We start from the raw sequence: 20,170 nt of genomic DNA on the forward strand, positions 1-20,170 counted from the left end.
AAAAGAGTAATTTATCTTGAAGAAATTATTATCCCAATGATCTAGTGTTAAAAAATATGTGCAATTTTACAGGTTTATAAAATTTTAATAATTTAAATCATTTCATGAATTTTTTTGAAATTAAAATCAATTCACAACTAATATTATTTCGAATTTAATTATTTAAAATTTTGTATTATTTTCAATTTAAAAAAAAGATCTTTCTTATTACTACTAGAATCATTCTTAAAATAAAGAAATTTGTTGTTATTATTATTTAAAATATTTCATGAGATTTTTCAAAATTAAAATCAATGTTAAAGGTGTATACTCTTTTCAGGTGTGTTCTGAGAAAAGAACATACGTTTAAGATCTAAATAACCCTTTTCAGGTGTAAGAGTTTATCATTCAATCTCATCAATATGGAACTTCAATCATTTGCATTAAGAAGATATAAAGGATAGGTGAAATATTTTTTCCACAATTTATTTAATGAAGGTTATGATATATCACAGAACTCTAGCATACTCGACATTAGTGAAGAGAATTGGAACTATAATTACTACTGTCAAATTCAGAAACAAGTGGTAACAAAAGCATTAAAAATGCTGAGTAAGAGTAATGGGGTTGGTTCAAACAACATACCTTAGAAATTCAGTTATTACTTTTAGAATAATTTCTTGACATCTTCTAAAATTAAAATCAATGTTAAAGGTATGTAATATGTGTTATGGAAAAAAAAACTTATGTTCAAGATCTAAATAACCCTTTTCATGTGCAAAAGCTTATTGTTCAACCCCATCAGGACAAAATCTCAATCATTTTCATTTACCTTTTTCAGTTGCAAGAGCTTACTTTCCAACCCCATCAGGATGAAACCTCAATCATTTGATTTAAGAATCAAGATTATAAACCTCTTCATAGAGAGTACCTACAAGAACATAATGTGAATAAGAAAGAATACAATATTGAAGATGATTTTTAATCTATCATGAAGATGATGTATCAACGAGTTTAAGACTTTGTATGCGAATTAGAAGAGAAGAAGGAAAGGTTTCGGAGAGTTTTTTTAAAGAAAATATAGAAAAATGTTTAACATTTTCTAAATGAATGATTTTTTATAAATTGATAAATAAATTATCATTAACATATTTTTAATTTGAGCAATTTATCTAAATCCTTCAAACCCCTCATCCAATATAATTTTTTTTTAATTCTCTCAAATAAACTAAATTTTGTATTATGGATACAATAACCCCCAAAGCTCTCTCCACCTAGACCACACCACCATTCTTTTCACTCAATTCTTTTTTTTTAAGTTTTCTCATCTCTTCCACTCTAAACTCTCAAACAAAGTCTAAGTAAATACAAAATTATTTTTTTTACAAATTATTTTATTGAGAACATCTCAACACAAGTATAAATACATATACATAATATAAAATATCTATAAAAAATAAGATCTTGGCACATTAATAAAAAATAATTTATCTATAAAATATATTATGAAAAAACTAAATTGTTCAATTTTCATTGAAATATCACAGAAGTTTAAAAGTCAAAATATGTGTTAACTTAGAGTAGTATAAAAACTAAAATACCTAAATAATATTGTTGATAGAATAGAATATTTTGTTATAATTAGTCATAATTAGTTTTCTACAATTATGTTGTATCATAATTAGATAGTTGATCAAATGTTACACATTGATGTATATATATTCTATTCAGATCAATGAGAAGGACACGATTTCCATTATCTTACATGGTATCAATCCTAACTGATCCCTCTTTCTAAAAAATAAATAAAAAATAAAAAAAAGCAAATGTAGAAACACGTTTCTTCTTCTTCCTCATTCAGCCGCCGCCGCGTGCTTCTTCTCCCTCCTTGAAGTTTGTCGCCGCAACAGGACAACCGTACTCTGTACCGCCGCCGCCGAACACGAGAACCACCTTATTCTCTCGCCTTTCGCCTATGTTCACATCGTCGCCGTCACGCCTGCAGCCGTGTCTGAATCAGACCATTCAGAATGCAGTGACGCCGATACCTACAAATCCGTCATCGATACCCATAAATCCGCCGATACTGGTGATTTCGGCCAGCCCAAGAACACCACGTTTTGAGGTTCCAAATCGGAGTTTCATCCCGCACTTGTCGTCTCCAATATTAGGAACCACATTCCTATTATTCTTGAGATGGAAAAAGATCAATATGGTACCTGGGTCGAGCTTTTCCGCATCCATGCTCGCTCATATCGCGTCATGCATCACATCGTTCCGTCTATCGGAAAAGAGTCACCAGCCATTACCGATTCCAACCATGAACAATGGTCCACTCTTAACGCCATCGTTCTTCAGTGGATTTATTCCACTATTTCTACCGATTTGTTAACCACTATTCTAGAACCCAACTGCACTGCAATGAAAGCATGGAATCGCTTGAAAGATATTTTTCAAGACAAGCAAAATGTTCGAGCTGTCACTCTTGAGCAAGAGTTTTCTAACACTCGTATGAAGGATTTTCCCAATGTCTCAGCTTACTGTCAGCGTCTTAAGATGCTTTCTGATCAGTTGAGAAATGTCGGCTCCCCTGTCAATAATCATTGTCTGGTTCTTCGTCTGATCTCTGGTCTCCTAGAAGCTTATCGCAGTGTTGCTACTTTGATTCGCCATAGCAACTCTCTTTCGGCATTCTATCAGGCTCGTTCCATGCTCACTTTGGAAGAAGCCGGTATGGCTAAGATGGAAAACACAGACTCTCATGCTGCTATGCACACCACTCAGCCGAAACCTAATGAAGACACCTCTCAGCGTGGCAACCGCCGCCCCGACAACCGTTCTCACTCCCGTGGCAACCAGGGTCGCGGAGGGGGACGTGGTAACCGCAATGCACCTCAGTCTGGAGCTCCCAGCGCTCCCCCACCTTGGTCCACTCCTCCTTGGCAACAGCAACAGCAGTACCCAACCTGGAAACCATGGGGTTGGACTCCACCACCATGGACTATGCCACCGTGTCTGTATCCCACCTCTCAGTGGACACGCCCTGTCAGTCCTCCTAAGCAGCCAGGCATTCTAGGACAGCGTCCTCAGGTGTATGCAACCTCTAACTCATCTCAGATACCGACAGACATTGAGACCGCAATGCACACCATGTCACTCCACACTCCTGACAATCAGTGGTACATGGACACGGGCGCAACATCTCACACAGCCGCATCACAAGGTAATCTCTCGTCTTATTTTCCAGTAAGAAATTTAAATCAGAAAGTCATTGTAGGCAGTAGCCATGGAATTCCAATTCACGGCACCAGACACATACAAATAACCACATCTAACCAACCCCTTCACCTTAACCATGTCCTGCATGCCCCGAAAATTATTAAAAATTTAATTTCTGTGAGACGACTCACCACTGACAACAATGTTTCTGTTTCTTTTGATCCTTTTGGTTTTACTGTCTCTGATTTTCAGACGGGGATCACCCTTCTCAGATGTGACAGTCGTGGAGATCTTTATCCAGTTACCACTCCTCCCAGTTTTGTCGGTCTCACATCCAGTCTTTGGCATAGTCGTCTTAGTCATCCTGGCGTGTCTGTTTTGAATTCCCTTTACAAAAATAAGTTCATATGTTGTGAACCTTTTAATTCTTCTGTCGTTTGTGACTATTATGTTTTAGGAAAACAAGTTAAATTGCCATTTTTTGATTCTCAAACTACGACTTTGATGCCTTTTAACATTTTACATAGTGATTTATATACGTCTCCAATTTTAAGTTTTGCTGGTCATAAATATTATGTCTTATTCTTAGATGATTTTACAAACTTCTTGTGGACTATCCCTATTAGCAGAAAATCTCATGTGTTTGAGACGTCTAAGTCACTTACTCAACTCATTCAAACTCAATTTTTGCAAAAATTCAAAACTTTTCAATGTGACAATGGCAGTGAATATAATAATGAGCTTTTTCAAAAATATTGCACTGATTATGGTCTTGTTTTTCGTTTCTCTTGTCCCCACACATCCTCACAAAATGGGAAAGCGGAACACAAAATAAGAACCATTAATAATATGATACGCACTATGTTAGCTCATTCTTCTGTCCCCCCTCGTTTTGGCATCATGCTCTCCACATGGCAACTTACTTGTTAAATATTATTCCCTGTAAAACACTTCATAATCAGTCACCAACATAACTCATGTATCTTCGTGATCCCACCTACACATATCTCAGAGTCTTTGGTTGTCTATGTTATCCATTATTCTTGTCATCTACCATTCATAAGTTACAACCCCGCTCTACTTCGTGTGTCTTCTTGGGTTATCCTTCGAATCATAGAGGTTATAAGTGTTTTGATTTGTATAATAGAAAATTAATAATTTCGAGGCATGTTATCTTTGATGAAACTCAATTTCCCTTCACCAAGATACACTCCCCTTCACCTCACTCTTATCAATTCCTAGATAATGACCTTCACCCCTACCTTATACATCAGTGGCAAAATCAAATTTCACCACTTGTTGCACATAACCAACTGACACCCATAATCCCAATTGACCAACCACTACCATCAATAAACCAACAATCATCATCTCCTACCTCTTCGATCAACACACCCATTACAATAAACTCTCCATGACTACCATCAATTCAACCGCATCGACCTCCACCTACACGAACCATCACCATTCGAAGCATGAAAGGCATTGTCAAACCCCGCACGATATTTAACTTATCAATCTCTCACTCTGACTACACAATCTCTCTCATACCTAAAAACCCCAAACTAGCCTTATCAGACCCGAATTGGAAATCCACAATGCAATCTGAATTTGATGCTCTTATTCGAAATAAGACGTGGGATTTAGTTCCTCGTCCTTGTGATGCTAATCTTATTCGATGTATGTGGATTTTTAGGCATAAGAAAAATTCTGATGGCTCCTTTGAGCGTTATAAGGCCCGTCTTGTAGGTGATGGCAGGTCACAGGTTGCATGTGTGGATTGTGATGAGACTTTTAGCCCCATGGTGAAACCCGTTACCATTCGAACAGTGCTTACCGTTACTCTCTCCAAATCTTGGCCCATTCATCAACTGGATGTCCAAAATTCCTTTTTACATGGTGATCTTCATGAGACTGTTTACATGCATCAACCATTGGGTTTCTGTGACCTCCGTCATCCATATTATGTATATCGGTTGAAGAAGTCATTGTATGGTCTCAAGCAAGCGCCTAAGGCATGGTACCAACGTTTTGCTAACTATGTCGCCACCATTGGCTTTTGCCATAACATATCAGACTACTCCCTCTTCATATATCGACAAGGTTTAGACATGTCCTACATTCTGCTGTATGTAGACGGCATCATCCTCATCACCTCCACTCAGGTCCTCTGCCAATCAATTATGTCACTCTTAGCATCTAAGTTTGCAATGAAGGATTTGGGCCCTCTGAGTTACTTTCTGGGTATTGCAGTATCTCGTCATCCTAATGGCATATTTCTCAGTCAAAGCACTTATGCATCAGAGATCATTGAACTTGTTGGCATGAAGTCCTGTAAACCATCAGCCTATCCTGTTGACACCAATCAGAAACTCAGCACCTCCTCCGGCACTTCTTATGAGGATCCCTCCATGTATCAAAGTCTTGCAAGGGCCCTGCAGTATCTCACCTTCACTTGACCTGATATATCATATTGATCGGTCACCATTTCCATTGAATTCCCACCATTAATCCGACGTATTTTCATCATTTTGGTAAGATTTGGGTTTGTTTATAGTTGTTTCAGAGTCATTTATCATGTTTTGTTAGTTTGGTATCGCATTTCATTTTATTACATGTTTATGTCAAAAAGGTCTCTTTTATGCTTCGTTTTGGTAGTGTTATTGTTACAGGCCGTTGCACAGGTTTAAAAGCACTAATAGTGGAGTTGAGGATACTCAGAAAGGCAAAAATATGAAAATACAGCAGTTCAACACGGGCACCCGTGTGCCACAACACTGCCCGTGTTGTTGGTCAGGCAAAGCAAGCTTGGAGAGGGAAAAAACAGAGAGTTAACACGGGCACCCGTGTGTAGGAACACGGCCCGTGTTGATGCCCCTATAACTTAATCTTAAAATAATCATGTTGGAAAGCACACACGGGCACCCGTGTGTACACACACGGCCCGTGTTGATGGGCGCGACTTAGAAACTTCAAATTTTGCCATGTGAATCTATTCTGCTCATTAAGGGTAGTTTGGACTTTTTGCTTTGGGAAAATCCATATGAAACTATTAGAAGGCTTGGGAGAGAAAGGAGAAGACACTTTTTGACGTACGAAAAGAAAGATTGCACTAGAGAAGATAGCTACTACGGAGGATTCGAAGACGGCGAGATTCAAGGGCATCACCCATTGAAGATCAAAATCTCTTAATTCTTTGTAATGTTTAATTTCTATACTATGATTTCTTTGAATACTATGAGAGGCTAAACCCCCTATGTTAGGGGGTGGTCCTGATTTGATCGTATGTTATGAAGTCGAACAAATGATTTCCTTATTACCATGTTATGTATTTCAATTCAATTGTGTGATGTTATTATGCTTTTGTATCGGACAAATACAAATAGATCTACGACTATCAATAACAGGATTGTGATTGTTAGGGTTTTCACACAATTGGGTTTACAATTGCTTCACCTAGGACTAGGAACTTTTGTAAATCACTGTAAACCTTGATATTGTTTATGATTAAAACCAATGATTAATTGAATGGACATTTGAGTAAGAATTGGTAGTTTAATAGTTTCTTCCTTAAGGACTTAAGGAAGAACATTCTGAGGTTAGGTGATTGAATGTTTCATGTGTATTAAGGAAATCTTGACTGAATTCATAACTGGTTAAATCAACCACTCACCCTAGCATATTTTATCTTAATCAATTATTTCTACTATCTTTTTGTGTTTATTGTTATAAATTCCCTAACCAACCAAACCATTATCTTTTTGTTCGAATAGAATCAGAAGTAAAATAAGTATTTCCTACGCAATCCCTGAGATCGATACTTGGAAATAAAACTCCGTATTACTACATCGGTAAAAATAGTACACTTGCTATTTTTTCGATCAAGTTTTTGGCGCCGTTGCCGGAGATTGCCAAAATACCTATTTTAATTTTTATTCTATCGAAATTGTGTTGCTCGTCAACCAAAATTTTATCTGTGAAAATTTTATTATTCCATTCTAATATTTGTCTAACTTGTTTATGCGAGGTAAGGCCTCAGTGGATTTTTCTTTTGACGCAGATCCCGAAAGAACTCTTCGCGCTAGACTAAGACAAGCTAGGAGAGAAAAACTAGAATTAGCAGAGAAAGCGGAGGAGGAAGTTGTTTCATTGCACTCAGAAAATTCAGATTCAGAAGCAGAAACAACTCCCGTGGTCATGGCTGCAGAACCACCACCACCAGAGATACTTCTCGGTGACTATGGTGGAAACAACACTGCGGGTGGTCGTATGACAATAATCAACCAACCGGTTAATGTAGAACAATTTCAGCTGCATCCCAGCATAATTAATCAACTCAAAAGGCGGTCCTTTTCTGGAAGAGTGAATGAAGATGCCAACAAGCATCTCCAAAGGTTTTTGACTATGAGCACAACGCTGAAAATGCCTGGACATAATGAAGAAGCAATAAGGCTTCATATGTTCCCATTCACTTTAGCAGATGAAGCCGAAGAGTGGTTCTATTCCTTACCTGCTGGCAGTATCACTACATGGGAGCAGATGGAAACAACATTCTTGCAGGAATATTTTCCCGCATCTGTGTCACTGAGAAAAAGATACGAGATCCTAAACTTCAAGCAGAAGGAGGGTGAGTCACTAGGAGATGCCTATAAAAGATTCAAGAGAATCCTAGTGGCTTATCCTACTCACAACATGGATGAAACTGAGCAAATGCAAATGTTTGTTAATGGTCTTCGAATTCAAACGAGACAAATCCTTTATTCAGCAGCTGGTGGCTCAGCTAACTTTGCAACAGCCACCGATATGAAGAAGATAATTGAAGCAATTGCCTCAAATGAGCATCTGGAGTTGTATGATAGGGTGTCAAGCAAATCTGCAGTAATTGATTTGAAGCTTGAAACAAACAAACAGGTAAAAATTGAAGAAGCAGTTGCTGCAGAGGTGGAGAAAAGGTTGAAGGCACTAAACATAGGTGCTCAGAAAGTGGCTCAAGTACAACAGGCACCAAACGATGTGTGTGGCATTTGTAATGGACCACACAATATTGTTCATTGCTTTGCAACACCACAGCAGATAGAAGATATCAAGTTTTTAAAGCAAAACAATCCCTACTCCAACACATACAATCTGAGGTGGAAGAATCATCCCAACTTTGCGTGGAAAGATCAGAAGGGGAATGTGTAACAACAAGTACAAGGCCAATATCAAAACCAATATCAGCAACAACAACAACAAGTCCCAAAGAAGGCAGATTGGGAGATTGCAATTGAAAAGATGGCAGCTCAAAATATGCAATTTGAAGAAGAGACTAGAAACAATCAGAAAAACACCACCGCCTCCCTAAAGAATCTCGAAGTTCAGCTGGGGCAGATAGCACAGCAACTGGAAAGTTCTCGAACACCAGGTTCCCTACCAAGTGAAACAGTTCAAAATCCGATAGGGCAGGAGAATGTTAATATTGTCACGACGACAGAGAAAAAGGCTGCTAAAAAGAAAAAAATTATATCACCGAGCGAGCCGACTAAAGAAGAAACTACAAAAGGAACTAAACCGGTGATTAAGTTGCCCTACCCTCAGAGAATGACAAAGAAGGAACCTAGTGAGTCAGACTTGGAGAAATTCATGACAATGTTTAAAAGGATTGAGGGTTATATGGCCTTGTTTGAAGCACTTGAAAGGATGCCCATGCACAAGAAATTCGTGGAAGAGGTAATGACTGAAAAGAAACCAACCACTGAAGAACAGGTATCCGATAAGGAACAATATAATGCAAACTCCCTGGAGCAGAACATTCCTAACAAACAAAAGGATCCAGGAACCGTCACAGTACCATGCACAATCAAAGAAAGAACCTTCAAAAAGGTACTAATAGATTCTGGAGCTAGTGTGAATCTGATGCCATTATCGGTCTATCACAGGATGGGTATTAAAAATATCAGTGATATAAAGACCAATCTGAAGTTTGCGGATCACTCAAGAAAAGATGCATATGGTATAGCTGAAGATGTGCTTGTAACAATAGCGGACTTGACTTTCCCAGTCGATTTTGTTATCCTAAACATACCTGAAGACAATGAGGCACCCATCATTCTGGGTCGACCTTTCATGAAGACGGGTCGATGCAAGCTCGACATGGATGAGTGCATGTTAACCTTGAAAGTTCACAACAAGGAAATAACATTGAATGCTATTGAAGACCAGGAGATGGAGGAAGATACAGAATCTCAGTATCAAGTAGGCTTAATCAGGACATTGAATACTATCAAAGTCTCACCACTGCCAGTAGCCACCCTAAACAGAAAGATTCCTAACACCGAAAGGAAAGTTAAAAAGGAATCGTGGCACAAAGGAGTCCACACTGATAAAAGAGACAACGTTCGAGTTGTAGACAAGAGGTGCAACAAGGTTTTGAACCTAAAATATCCCCCATGATAAGGGAAATGAACCGTCGAGCCATGCGACGTTAAATGAAGCGCTTCGTGGGAGGCAACCCACGCGTTTAATTTCTAATTTATTTCGTTTTTCTTTTTCGTTGTGTGTGCTAAAATTTTGTTGTAGGGGAGGAGGAGAATTAGAAGGGCAAAGTCACAAACACCTCAAAATAGAAGGAAACCACACAAGTGAAATAAAACAACAGTAGTCGCTGTGAGTCCCCTTTGTATCTGGATTTAAACATTAAGGTCAATGTTTAGTTCAGGTGTGGGGGGTTTTCCTTTCATGTTTTATCATGTTTTATTTTGTTTTCATTTTGTTCATGTTTTCCTTCATCGTTTTTGCTTTTGTTGTCGTAGTATTGTGTTTTTACTATTTACCTGTGTGTACAAAGTGATGAGAAATTATGGACGAATCCGGGATCAATGGTAGTGGATGAAAGACATCCCTCATATTTATTCTGATAAGGCACCCCGGAAGTTGATGCAACCATGAGTAAGTAAAGTCGGACACAATTTGGTGACACTGGACCAAGAGAGCGGTATGGTAGAACCGAATCAGAAAAGAAACCACACGACACGAGGAGGCTTCAGAGCTTGTAAGGCTAACCAACATGGTGAGAATACAAAAGCCAAACACTATACGTCAGCATGAGAGTTCATCCAGGTATGACTCTACCACTCTGATTTTGCATATGTCCTTTTGACACTTCACAGCATGACAACATACACTGAGGCAAGTTGTTTGTTTAGCCAGGGCCTTTCTAGCCATCCCTATCTGAATGTTTTCCCTTCGTGAACCCCGTTGAGCCTTAGCCATTTTATTCATAATAAACCCCATGTTAACCACTAATCATTCATTTCTTCCATCACTCGTCATTCATTTCTTCCATCACTCGGCATGATTGTTGTGAGTTACAAGATGTGCATAAAGCTAAGTTTGGGGTGGTAATCTTGAAAGATAGGGCAAGTGCATAATAAGAGATCATACAAAAAGAAGAGATTTGTGTATGTCCAAAAAGAAAAAAAAAACAAAAGAGAAAAATGCACTTGCCGAGACTTAAGACTCTAACACCTATAAAATGCTCACAAAGAATTGAGTGGAAAAGAGTCAAAAGAGTGAAATTAACACCCAGAGTATAAGTGATGCACGAAAAAAAAAGGAGAAAGAAAAATCATACAACATGAATGCCGAGTTCAAAACCATTTGTTATCCATTTCTGTGTTTATCCCACCGTACCCAAGCCCCTTTACAACCTAAAAGACCTCGTAAAGTGTGTGGAATTTGCTGTTGTCGTGAAATTAGAATGTATTCAAATTTAAGAGTTTGGTATTGCATATTGTGCTGTAAGTGTACACACCCTAACCATGAGAGATGTTGTGAGTGTGTGAAAAAGCTTGCAGGTAACAAGGCTTCTGATGTGGAAATGTGGCGAATTGTCTGAGTCGGAGATACCGGAAACTTGATTGGAAAGGAAGAACACAAATTGTGAAGGACAAGGTTGCATTGTGGGAAATGAATTCGTGGGTGACCTTTGTTTGGACTCAATACATCACTTGAGGACAAGCAATGAGACAAGTTTGGGGTTGTGATCGGTCACCATTTCCATTGAACTCCCACCATTAATCCGACGTATTTTCATCACTTTGGTAAGATTTGTGTTTGTTTATAGTTGTTTCAGAGTCATTTATCATGTTTTGTTAGTTTGGTATCGCATTTCATTTTATTACATGTTTATGTCAAAAAGGTCTCTTTTACGCTTTGTTTTGGTAGTGTTATTGTTACAGGCCGTTGCACAGGTTTAAAAGCACTAATAGTGGAGTTGGGGATACTCAGAAAGGCAAAAATATGAAAATACAGCAGTTCAACACGGGCACCCGTGTGCCACAACACTGCCCGTGTTGTTGGTCAGGCAAAGCAAGCTTGGAGAGGGAAAAAACAGAGAGTTAACACGGGCACCCGTGTGTAGGAACACGGCCCGTGTTGATGCCCCTGTAACTTAATCTGAAAATAATCATGTTGGAAAGCACACACGGGCACCCGTGTGTACACACACGGCCCGTGTTGATAGGCCCGGCTTAGAAACTTCAACTTTTGCCATGTGAATCTATTCTGCTCATTAAGGGTAGTTTGGACTTTTTGCTTTGGGAAAATCCATCTGAAACTATTAGAAGGCTTGGGAGAGAAAGGAGAAGACACTTTTTGACGTACGAAAAGAAAGATTGCACTAGAGAAGATAGCTACTACGGAGGATTCGAAGACGACGAGATTCAAGGGCATCACCCATTGAAGATCAAAATCTCTTAATTCTTTGTAATGTTTAATTTCTATACTATGATTTCTTTGAATACTATGAGAGGCTAAACCCCCTATGTTAGGGGGGTGGTCCTGATTTGATCGTATGTTATGAAGTCGAACAAATGATTTCCTTATTACCATGTTATGTATTTCAATTCAATTGTGTGATGTTATTATGCTTTTGTATCGGACAAATACAAATAGATCTACGACTATCAATAACAGGATTGTGATTGTTAGGGTTTTCACACAATTGGGTTTACAATTGCTTCACCTAGGACTAGGAACTTTTGTAAATCACCGTAAACCTTGATATTGTTTATGATTGAAACCAATGATTAATTGAATGGACATTTGAGTAAGAATTGGTAGTTTAATAGTTTCTTCCTTAAGGACTTAAGGAAGAACATTCTGAGGTTAGGTGATTGAATGTTTCATGTGTATTAAGGAAATCTTGACTGAATTCATAACTGGTTAAATCAACCACTCACCCTAGCATATTTTATCTTAATCAATTATTTCTACTATCTTTTTGTGTTTATTGTTATAAATTCCCTAACCAACCAAACCATTATCTTTTTGTTCGAATAGAATCAGAAGTAAAATAAGTATTTCCTACGCAATCCCTGAGATCGATACTTGGAAATAAAACTCTGTATTACTACATCGGTAAAAATAGTACACTTGCTATTTTTCCGATCACATATGTTGTTCAACAAGTTTGTCTTAACATGCATGCCCCTCGCACGGAACACATGCTTGCTCTTAAGCGCATTTTGCACTATGTTCAGGGCACATTACATTTTGGACTACACTTATCCCCATCTCCCATTATAAAGCTTATCTCCTATACTGACACTGATTGGGGTGGATGTCCTGACGCCATACGTTCTACATCTGGGTACTGTGTTTTTCTAGGTGACAACCTTATTTCTTGGTCTTCCAAAAGGCAACCAACTCTCTCCCGCTCTAGTGCTGAAGCTGAATATAGGGGGTTGCCAATGTTGTCTCTAAATCGTGTTGGATTCGCAATCTTCTCATGGAACTCCATTTTCCTATTCCTCGGGCCACTTTGGTGTATTGTGACAATGTTAGTGTCATCTATCTATCTGGTAATCCTGTGCAGCATCAGCGCACTAAGCATATTGAGATGGACATTCATTTTGTTCGGGAAAAGGTAGCTCGTGGTCAGGCTCGCGTCCTTCATGTTCCATCAAGACATCAGATCGCAGACATCTTCACCAAAGGACTTCCTCGCATTCTCTTTGATGATTTTCGGACCAGTCTAAGCGTCTGTGAACCTCCCGCTTCAACTGTGGGGGTGTGATAGAATAGAATATTTTGTTTTAAATTAGTCATAATTAGTTTCCTATAATTATGTTGTATCATAATTAGATAGTTGACTAAATGTTACACATTGATGTATATATATTCTATTCAGATCAATGAGAAGGACACGATTCTAATTATCTTACAATTGTAATATATACAAGAAAATTAAAAAATCCACTCAAAACAGAATAATGGAAAAAAAGTATTGAAAGTAACGTGATGATATAAGTACTTCACTATTTTATAATTACTCATGTTTTAGAGGATGTAATTGAAGGATTTAATTATATTATTGATATAATTTATAACATGTATTTTAGATATATGATTAGATAATGAATGGCAAGACCGACATATCTTTAGTATTTGAGAGATACATGTCGAGAGAACAAGAATGAGAGGAAGATTATCCTCATTATCGTCTAAGTTTTGCTCAATATATTGATTGTATAATGGGATAACCCTCAATATGTTACTAATTGGCTGATAAAATACACATTTCATTGGACTTAATTGCATTTTACAACTCATCACAGACATAAAATTCAATCAAATAATTCATCTATTAAAAAATAATTGATCATAATATAATGTATCCCTTATATATAAATATCATTAAGTTTGTCTAACCCTAAAACTAATTTTTCCCTCTAATTCCACTTGCCACATCACCTCTGTATACATTAAATGTTATTCCCTTCTATCAAAGCAACTACACAATACTCAACTACTACTCACACATTTCAATCCCACTAAACTCTTATCTCCATATCTTCTCATAATCCACTACAATAAATATGTAACACATTACACATCTCTAATCCATGATTTATCTTCTCTCTTCTATCCTAACATTATAACTCCGAATATATCTCATCATCTTCACCTATCAAACCCGTGTTGCGCATGTCACTATGGATGATGTCGAACTCACCATCCTTACTCTGTAGGGTATGTATTTACATTTTTATTATATTTCTCCATAATATAATGAATTTTACTTACCTCACTAATAGTTATTATATTTCTCTTTTGTTGAGAACATTACAAGTAGCCTTTAGATAACAACACTCATTCAAGCAAAGAATAATCAAAATAGTTCCGGTTTAGTATAACAGATGTGAGGGATGCTAAAACCTTCCCCTTGTATAACCGACTTCCTTACTCATTTCTCTTCCCCTGGGTTTTATCGATATTTTCCCTTTCGTTCGGGAATAAATAAAGTTCGATGGAAACTCTAATGTATGTTTGAGGGTGCGATGCACTCAGTTATTTTTTACGGCGCAACAATACCAAATATTTTTGAATTAGTTTAGGTAGAATCTCACTATATGATATGGGTAGTAGCCTAAAATGGGGGATCCATTTTGAGTAGAACACGATTCTGATTATGTGTTTGGTTCCTATGCCTTGGTTGAGGAATGGACAATCACCATTGATTTGGAGGTCTTGGCAAAACAAGTTGGGGATAATACTCTAGAGGAACACCATACAACCGTTTGATCATTGCAGGATGTAAGGCGGAAGGACGAACAAGAATATCATTCCCAATTTAGGCGTCTTGTTGAAGCTCTTCCTCACTTGCCATAGATGTTACGACCTTCGGAATCTGATTGACTTTTCCATTCATGAGGTTTACGTTTTTCTTCATCCTGACTAGGTTCTTCTCCAAACACTTCGTTGTCTTTTAGTAGCTACCACATTTTTGATACGGGTTTCGGGAAGTCAAACTGTTGTTTGTGGACAAAGGCTGGAATGGGTTTGTTTTGGTAAAATGATATGCATGCAAATGATGAAATACGACCACATGAATTTTGTTTTATTTTGCTTTATTTTCGAGGAATAATTTGATTTGTCAGTTCTTAAGCATTCATAAGCGTAAGAGTGGTAAAGAAGATAACAACCAAATAATATTTTCATTCATTTGTAGACAAATAAAAAAATATAACAGTACTAGTACAAAGTCTCCTAGCCACTATTAGTGCCTCACACTTTCTTAAGTTGCTCTAATTCATCTTAGAGATCTTTAACCATATGTCTATAGAAAATGATGAAATTGAAGGTGACCTGATGAGTGTTCTCAAGTGTCATCTTCTCGAATTCATCTCCCAATCTCAAAGGCAATGTGTGCAACAAACTGTTGGTAAGCTCGACTACTTAAACATACTTTTCATACCATTTTCCGACTTCTAGGCGCACATGGTGAATAAACTTCGGGTCTTGTCGTATTAAGCTCTCCAATTGTTGGAATCATAATCCCCATTCATTCCTTATAGTCTCCTAGATTCTCTTAAGTGTTGGTTGGAGAACTTAAGGATTTTCACCTCTTCCAGGGCCTTCTTGAGGCTATCATGAGGGTTTTTGAAAGTCATGTCAATCTCTTAGGTGAAAATAAATCACCATTGTCGTTGCAATCGTTAAAGGGGGTGACTACAACCCTCAAAACCTACAGCCATATGCTAACCTAAACCCAATTTTGAACATTTTGCATAAAACCTACTCATAACAGATTAGGGGAGAAAAAATTCATACCTAGAAAAAAGATGTGAATGGAGAATCAAGGGCCAAGAAAGATTGTGCAGTTCATGTGAGCTTGCAGAAGTCGTGGGAGAAAAATATAGCAAGGAAATGGAAAGGAAATTTTTTATAAGGAAGTTAAAATTAAAAGGGACCTTTTAGACTCCCCAATAATTTTGAAAAGCCCAACACGCTTCTGATACGTGGCACTAACGTTTAAAGTCTCGAAAGTTAGGTTATCATTACTTACATTAAATAGAAGTAAATGTGACAAACTAAAAGATTAATTGACATTCCTAATTAACATTTTAGCTAATCACGAGACATCTCACAAAGGGAGATGAATCACCCCTCAATTAGAGGGTTTATGCAAACAAGTTGAGGGACCCTCCTCTCATTAATAAGGTTGCCTTCAGCTGAGGGGCTCACCCCAAGCTGAAGGATTCGCCTCTCATTAATAAGGTCTCCTTCAGCTAAGAGACTCTCCCCGAACTAAGGGACTCACCTATTATTAATAAGGTTGTCTTCGATTGAGGGACTCTCCCCAAGCTGAGGGACTCACCTCTCATTAATAAGGTCGTCTTCGACTGAGTGGCATGCCCCAAGCTGAAGGATTCATCTCACGAACAAAGGAAGCCTTAAAAATGATTCTCCTTTTACAAGCCCTTGTTCTTGAGGGATTGTGTGGTGTTATGTTTGTGAGAACCCCAAATAGGGGTGACTTCGTGGTTCCCGCACAGAGTGATGTCGCCCAGACGACATCCTCACAGAGCATGGGGGCTCTCTCTTAGAACATATGATGTGTATAATATTGTTATCTTTCGTTGGTCATATGAGTATGAGTCATACCTTGACTCCACGATAAAATAGGTAGTCAACAGTGTCCCCTAGTCATGGGGGAACAAATACTACCTCTAAGGGTTTCCAGAACCCTATGCCCAAAAGGCCCTTATATATACTTCTTCCCTCAAGAGGGAGGGGGGATGATAACTTACACACTCTACATCCAAAGTGCCACCCGATTGCAAATAGAGCCATTCACCTCACGTGAGCAGGACCTCTAAACTATTGCAAACACTTCCATGGGGCTTCTCGTCGCCGTAGGAAAGTCATAACCATCCATATATAGTTATAAATCTACTAAGGCCTCTAAGTATCCCTGCCTTTGCAGGGGTAACTTATACACATGTACTTTTTTTTATCTAAATACATACCATCTTTCTCAACCATTTCTAGCACATCAATCATAGAAGATAATAGAGAAATTATATTAAATAAAGTACCATAATGTGAGCTTCATCTTGTTTACTCCGCCTTCTTAATTGTAACTTCTTGATTCAAGCCACACCCACTAGAGATTTCTCCCTATTGTAATGTTTAAGTCACCTTTGTAGCTTGACTTTCACGAAGAATATCTCAACACTTACATGATGCTTCAACAACATTAGACAAATTAACAACCAAATTAAAAAATAGAGCAATTTCATAATGTTTTTTTGCTAATGTCACAAGAGCTAATGGGAGTTGATGGACAAAATAATGAATAAAAAATTCAAAACTATTATCTTTTAATAGGGACGGAGGCAAGTGGATGGATATGTGGCATGTGCCCCCACTATATTTTTAAAAAATTAAATATCATCCTTATACATTTATTTAGTAATTAATAAAAAATATTTGTTTAAAATAGTATAGTTTATTAATTAAATGAAAGATATTTTTGCTATGGGTATATTGTTATTTATGGTCCTCTTTAAGATGTTTGTGAGTTTTTGATTTTAAATGTTTATTTTAAAACTAAAATATATTCAGCTAAAATATAATCAAATTTATTTTGTGTTTAATTTTAAAACAATTTATCACAATATTTTTATTAAAATTAAAAATTGTTTTATATATTTTAATTTTAACACTAAAATATCATCACAAAAGATTGCAAACAACTATCCATAATTAATTACTTATATGTAGATATAAATAGATAAATATTTTTGTTAATAATAAAATTGAAAAAATTATACAAATAAAAAAATTGAGAAAGTTATTAAATATTTTATTGAAAAATATCTCACAAAAATTAAATACGATAATATTTATGCTTTAAAAAAAATAAATGACAAATATATCATATGTTATATATTCATATTAATATATGATGCCCCACAATTTAAAATATTTTTAATATAAAGAATTTTAGACCATTATGCTAACCTTGCAATTACTTGCTTCATCGTATCCTTAACAAACTCAATTCATATTTTACAAATAATGACTCCAAATATGATTTCAGGGTAAGGGCACTAGTATTTGAAACATGAACAATCCCAAGAAAAACTCAATAATTTTTCCTTCATTATTCACATAACATATAACCACAACCATTTGCTCTTTCATTGAGATATCACGAGATTCATAAATTAAAATAACAAATAAATCAACTTTAAGATTATCAAATATAATTTGAGTAGTAACACTTGCAGCAGTAATAACTCCAACTATTATAAGATAAATAGTAACAAAGAGAGACATTTTGCAACGAGAGTAAGGGGAATAGAAAGTGATTTCTTTATGCTTGAAAAGAGTCAAATAGAATTAATAAAAATAGGAAAAAAACTAGTCATTTTTTTATTTAAAACATTTATTTTATTTCTTATATGAATTAATCATTTTTATAAATAAAAAAAATAAGAAAAAGAGTATCCATGGATTATATTTAATTGTAGTGGGGTTTATTGATTGAGTGGGAGCCATTATAAAAATAATTCTCTTTGAGTGAGTTGGCTTAACCAAACAATAGTATTTAAGTTGTAATAGCTTAAAGTAACATAAAATGCTAAGTACAATCCATTATCCCTTAGTTTCATATCATATATCCCATAACAAAATATATGATACATTAGCATAAATATATCTTACTACATTATTTTGAACCAAATTACAAGAGGTCAACTAGTCAACGTGAGGAATTTCATCTGTTGACAAGAAACTAAACACTGCTAAATCCTTAACAGTACCTTTGATAATAGTATATTGTCTAAGAACACCTTCTCTAAGAAACCCAGCTTTTTCCAAAACTCTCTGAGAGGCCTTATTATCCACATCAGCGAAAGCCTGCAACCTTAACAAATCAGAAAAATCATTAAACACATGTGACAGAGCAATTTTGATTGCTTTTGTGGCTATTCCATGTCCCCAATAGTTAGCAGCAACAGCATAACCTATGTCAGCTTTGTACCTATCATCACCCAACCAACGATATACGGAAACAAAACCGATGGAACGATCGTTGAGACAGATAGAGCGACGCCATGGGTGAGGTATGCAGACATCTTTGATGAATACTAGAGCTTCTTCCCTTGACAGGCATGTCTTCCATCGGATGTTTTTGGTTACTTCGTTGTCACCTGCCCATAAGAAGAAATCGTCAACGTCTGTTAGCTTGAATGGCCTCAGAGATATCCTAGACAGATCCACCTTTGCCATTTTAGTCAAATGCACATGGTTATTCTTGTTACCTACTACCCCTATATTATATGTTTGATTTATAACAACTTTTAGTTTTATATTAAAGATATAAACAACAAATTACAAATTTCTAACAACACTATTTGAAAACCGGGAAAATATTTGTTAAATAAGTGCTTATAGGGAAAGATTTATTTATTTGAAACGCTTTCGAGGGTTATTTGTCACACAAGCATGTTTTTTTCTTACTCATTTGTATATCAAAATATTTATTGGCTTAAGTGTTGTGGATTAGATAAGAGAAATTCACAGACATCTGACAAATACTCTGTCCGTCGAAATATATTAAAAACAATATCCTTAACACAGTCATGCCGGTATTTAAAGGAAGGAAGTTATCTTCAATGAATTATGCATTCTCCAAAAGTATCCGAGCATGATAAATATAACAAACTTCACTAATAGGAAATATGGGATAGCTAAGAGTACAATATTCTACTGATAATATATGTTGGTCTAACCCATCAATAAGAATAGCTAAGAGAAAATTATGTGCATATTAAACTTTATCTTCCGCCCATATTAAACTTTACTTTCATGTCCTGAATTTTTTTACTATAAAGGACACTCGCCAAAATATGTTGAGTTTTAGGGGGATTTTGTTGTTGGACATATGATTTCATACATAAGAAGAGGGTGAATCGTGGAGGTTTGAAGAACTTTGGTTTAAAACAAAATCATTTGTAACAATAGAGGTTGAAAATATTTTGAATAAAAACGCAGTCGAAAACCAATGAAAAGAAAATTATGGGAAATTAAAAGAGATAAAGGAAGAAAAATAATAGCAAAAAATTATACAGGTTCGACCAATAAGATCTAATTTTGATCCCAGGAATTATTCTTGAGAGTATCCATTAAATTGAGAGTT

General features: G+C 36.5%; 1 protein-coding gene across 2 annotated transcripts; it reads right to left on the reverse strand.

Moving 5' to 3' along the window:
- Positions 1–18,598: 18,598 nt before the first annotated feature.
- LOC127132302 (uncharacterized) lies at positions 18,599–19,311 on the reverse strand. Of its 2 annotated transcripts, XM_051061213.1 has the most exons (2): positions 19,013–19,311; positions 18,599–18,895 (listed from the first exon to the last, which is right to left on the reverse strand). In XM_051061213.1, the coding sequence occupies exons 1-2, from the start codon at positions 19,258–19,260 to the stop codon at positions 18,727–18,729; spliced, it is 417 nt and encodes a 138-aa protein (XP_050917170.1). In that variant the 5' UTR covers positions 19,261–19,311; the 3' UTR covers positions 18,599–18,726. The 2 variants fall into 2 exon arrangements, with proteins under 2 accessions (XP_050917170.1, XP_050917168.1); XM_051061211.1 differs by having other exon boundaries at positions 18,599–19,311.
- Positions 19,312–20,170: the final 859 nt, after the last annotated feature.

The sequence above is a fragment of the Lathyrus oleraceus genome, chromosome 3, assembly GCF_024323335.1.
Source record: "Lathyrus oleraceus cultivar Zhongwan6 chromosome 3, CAAS_Psat_ZW6_1.0, whole genome shotgun sequence".
Taxonomy (NCBI): Eukaryota; Viridiplantae; Streptophyta; class Magnoliopsida; order Fabales; family Fabaceae; genus Lathyrus; species Lathyrus oleraceus.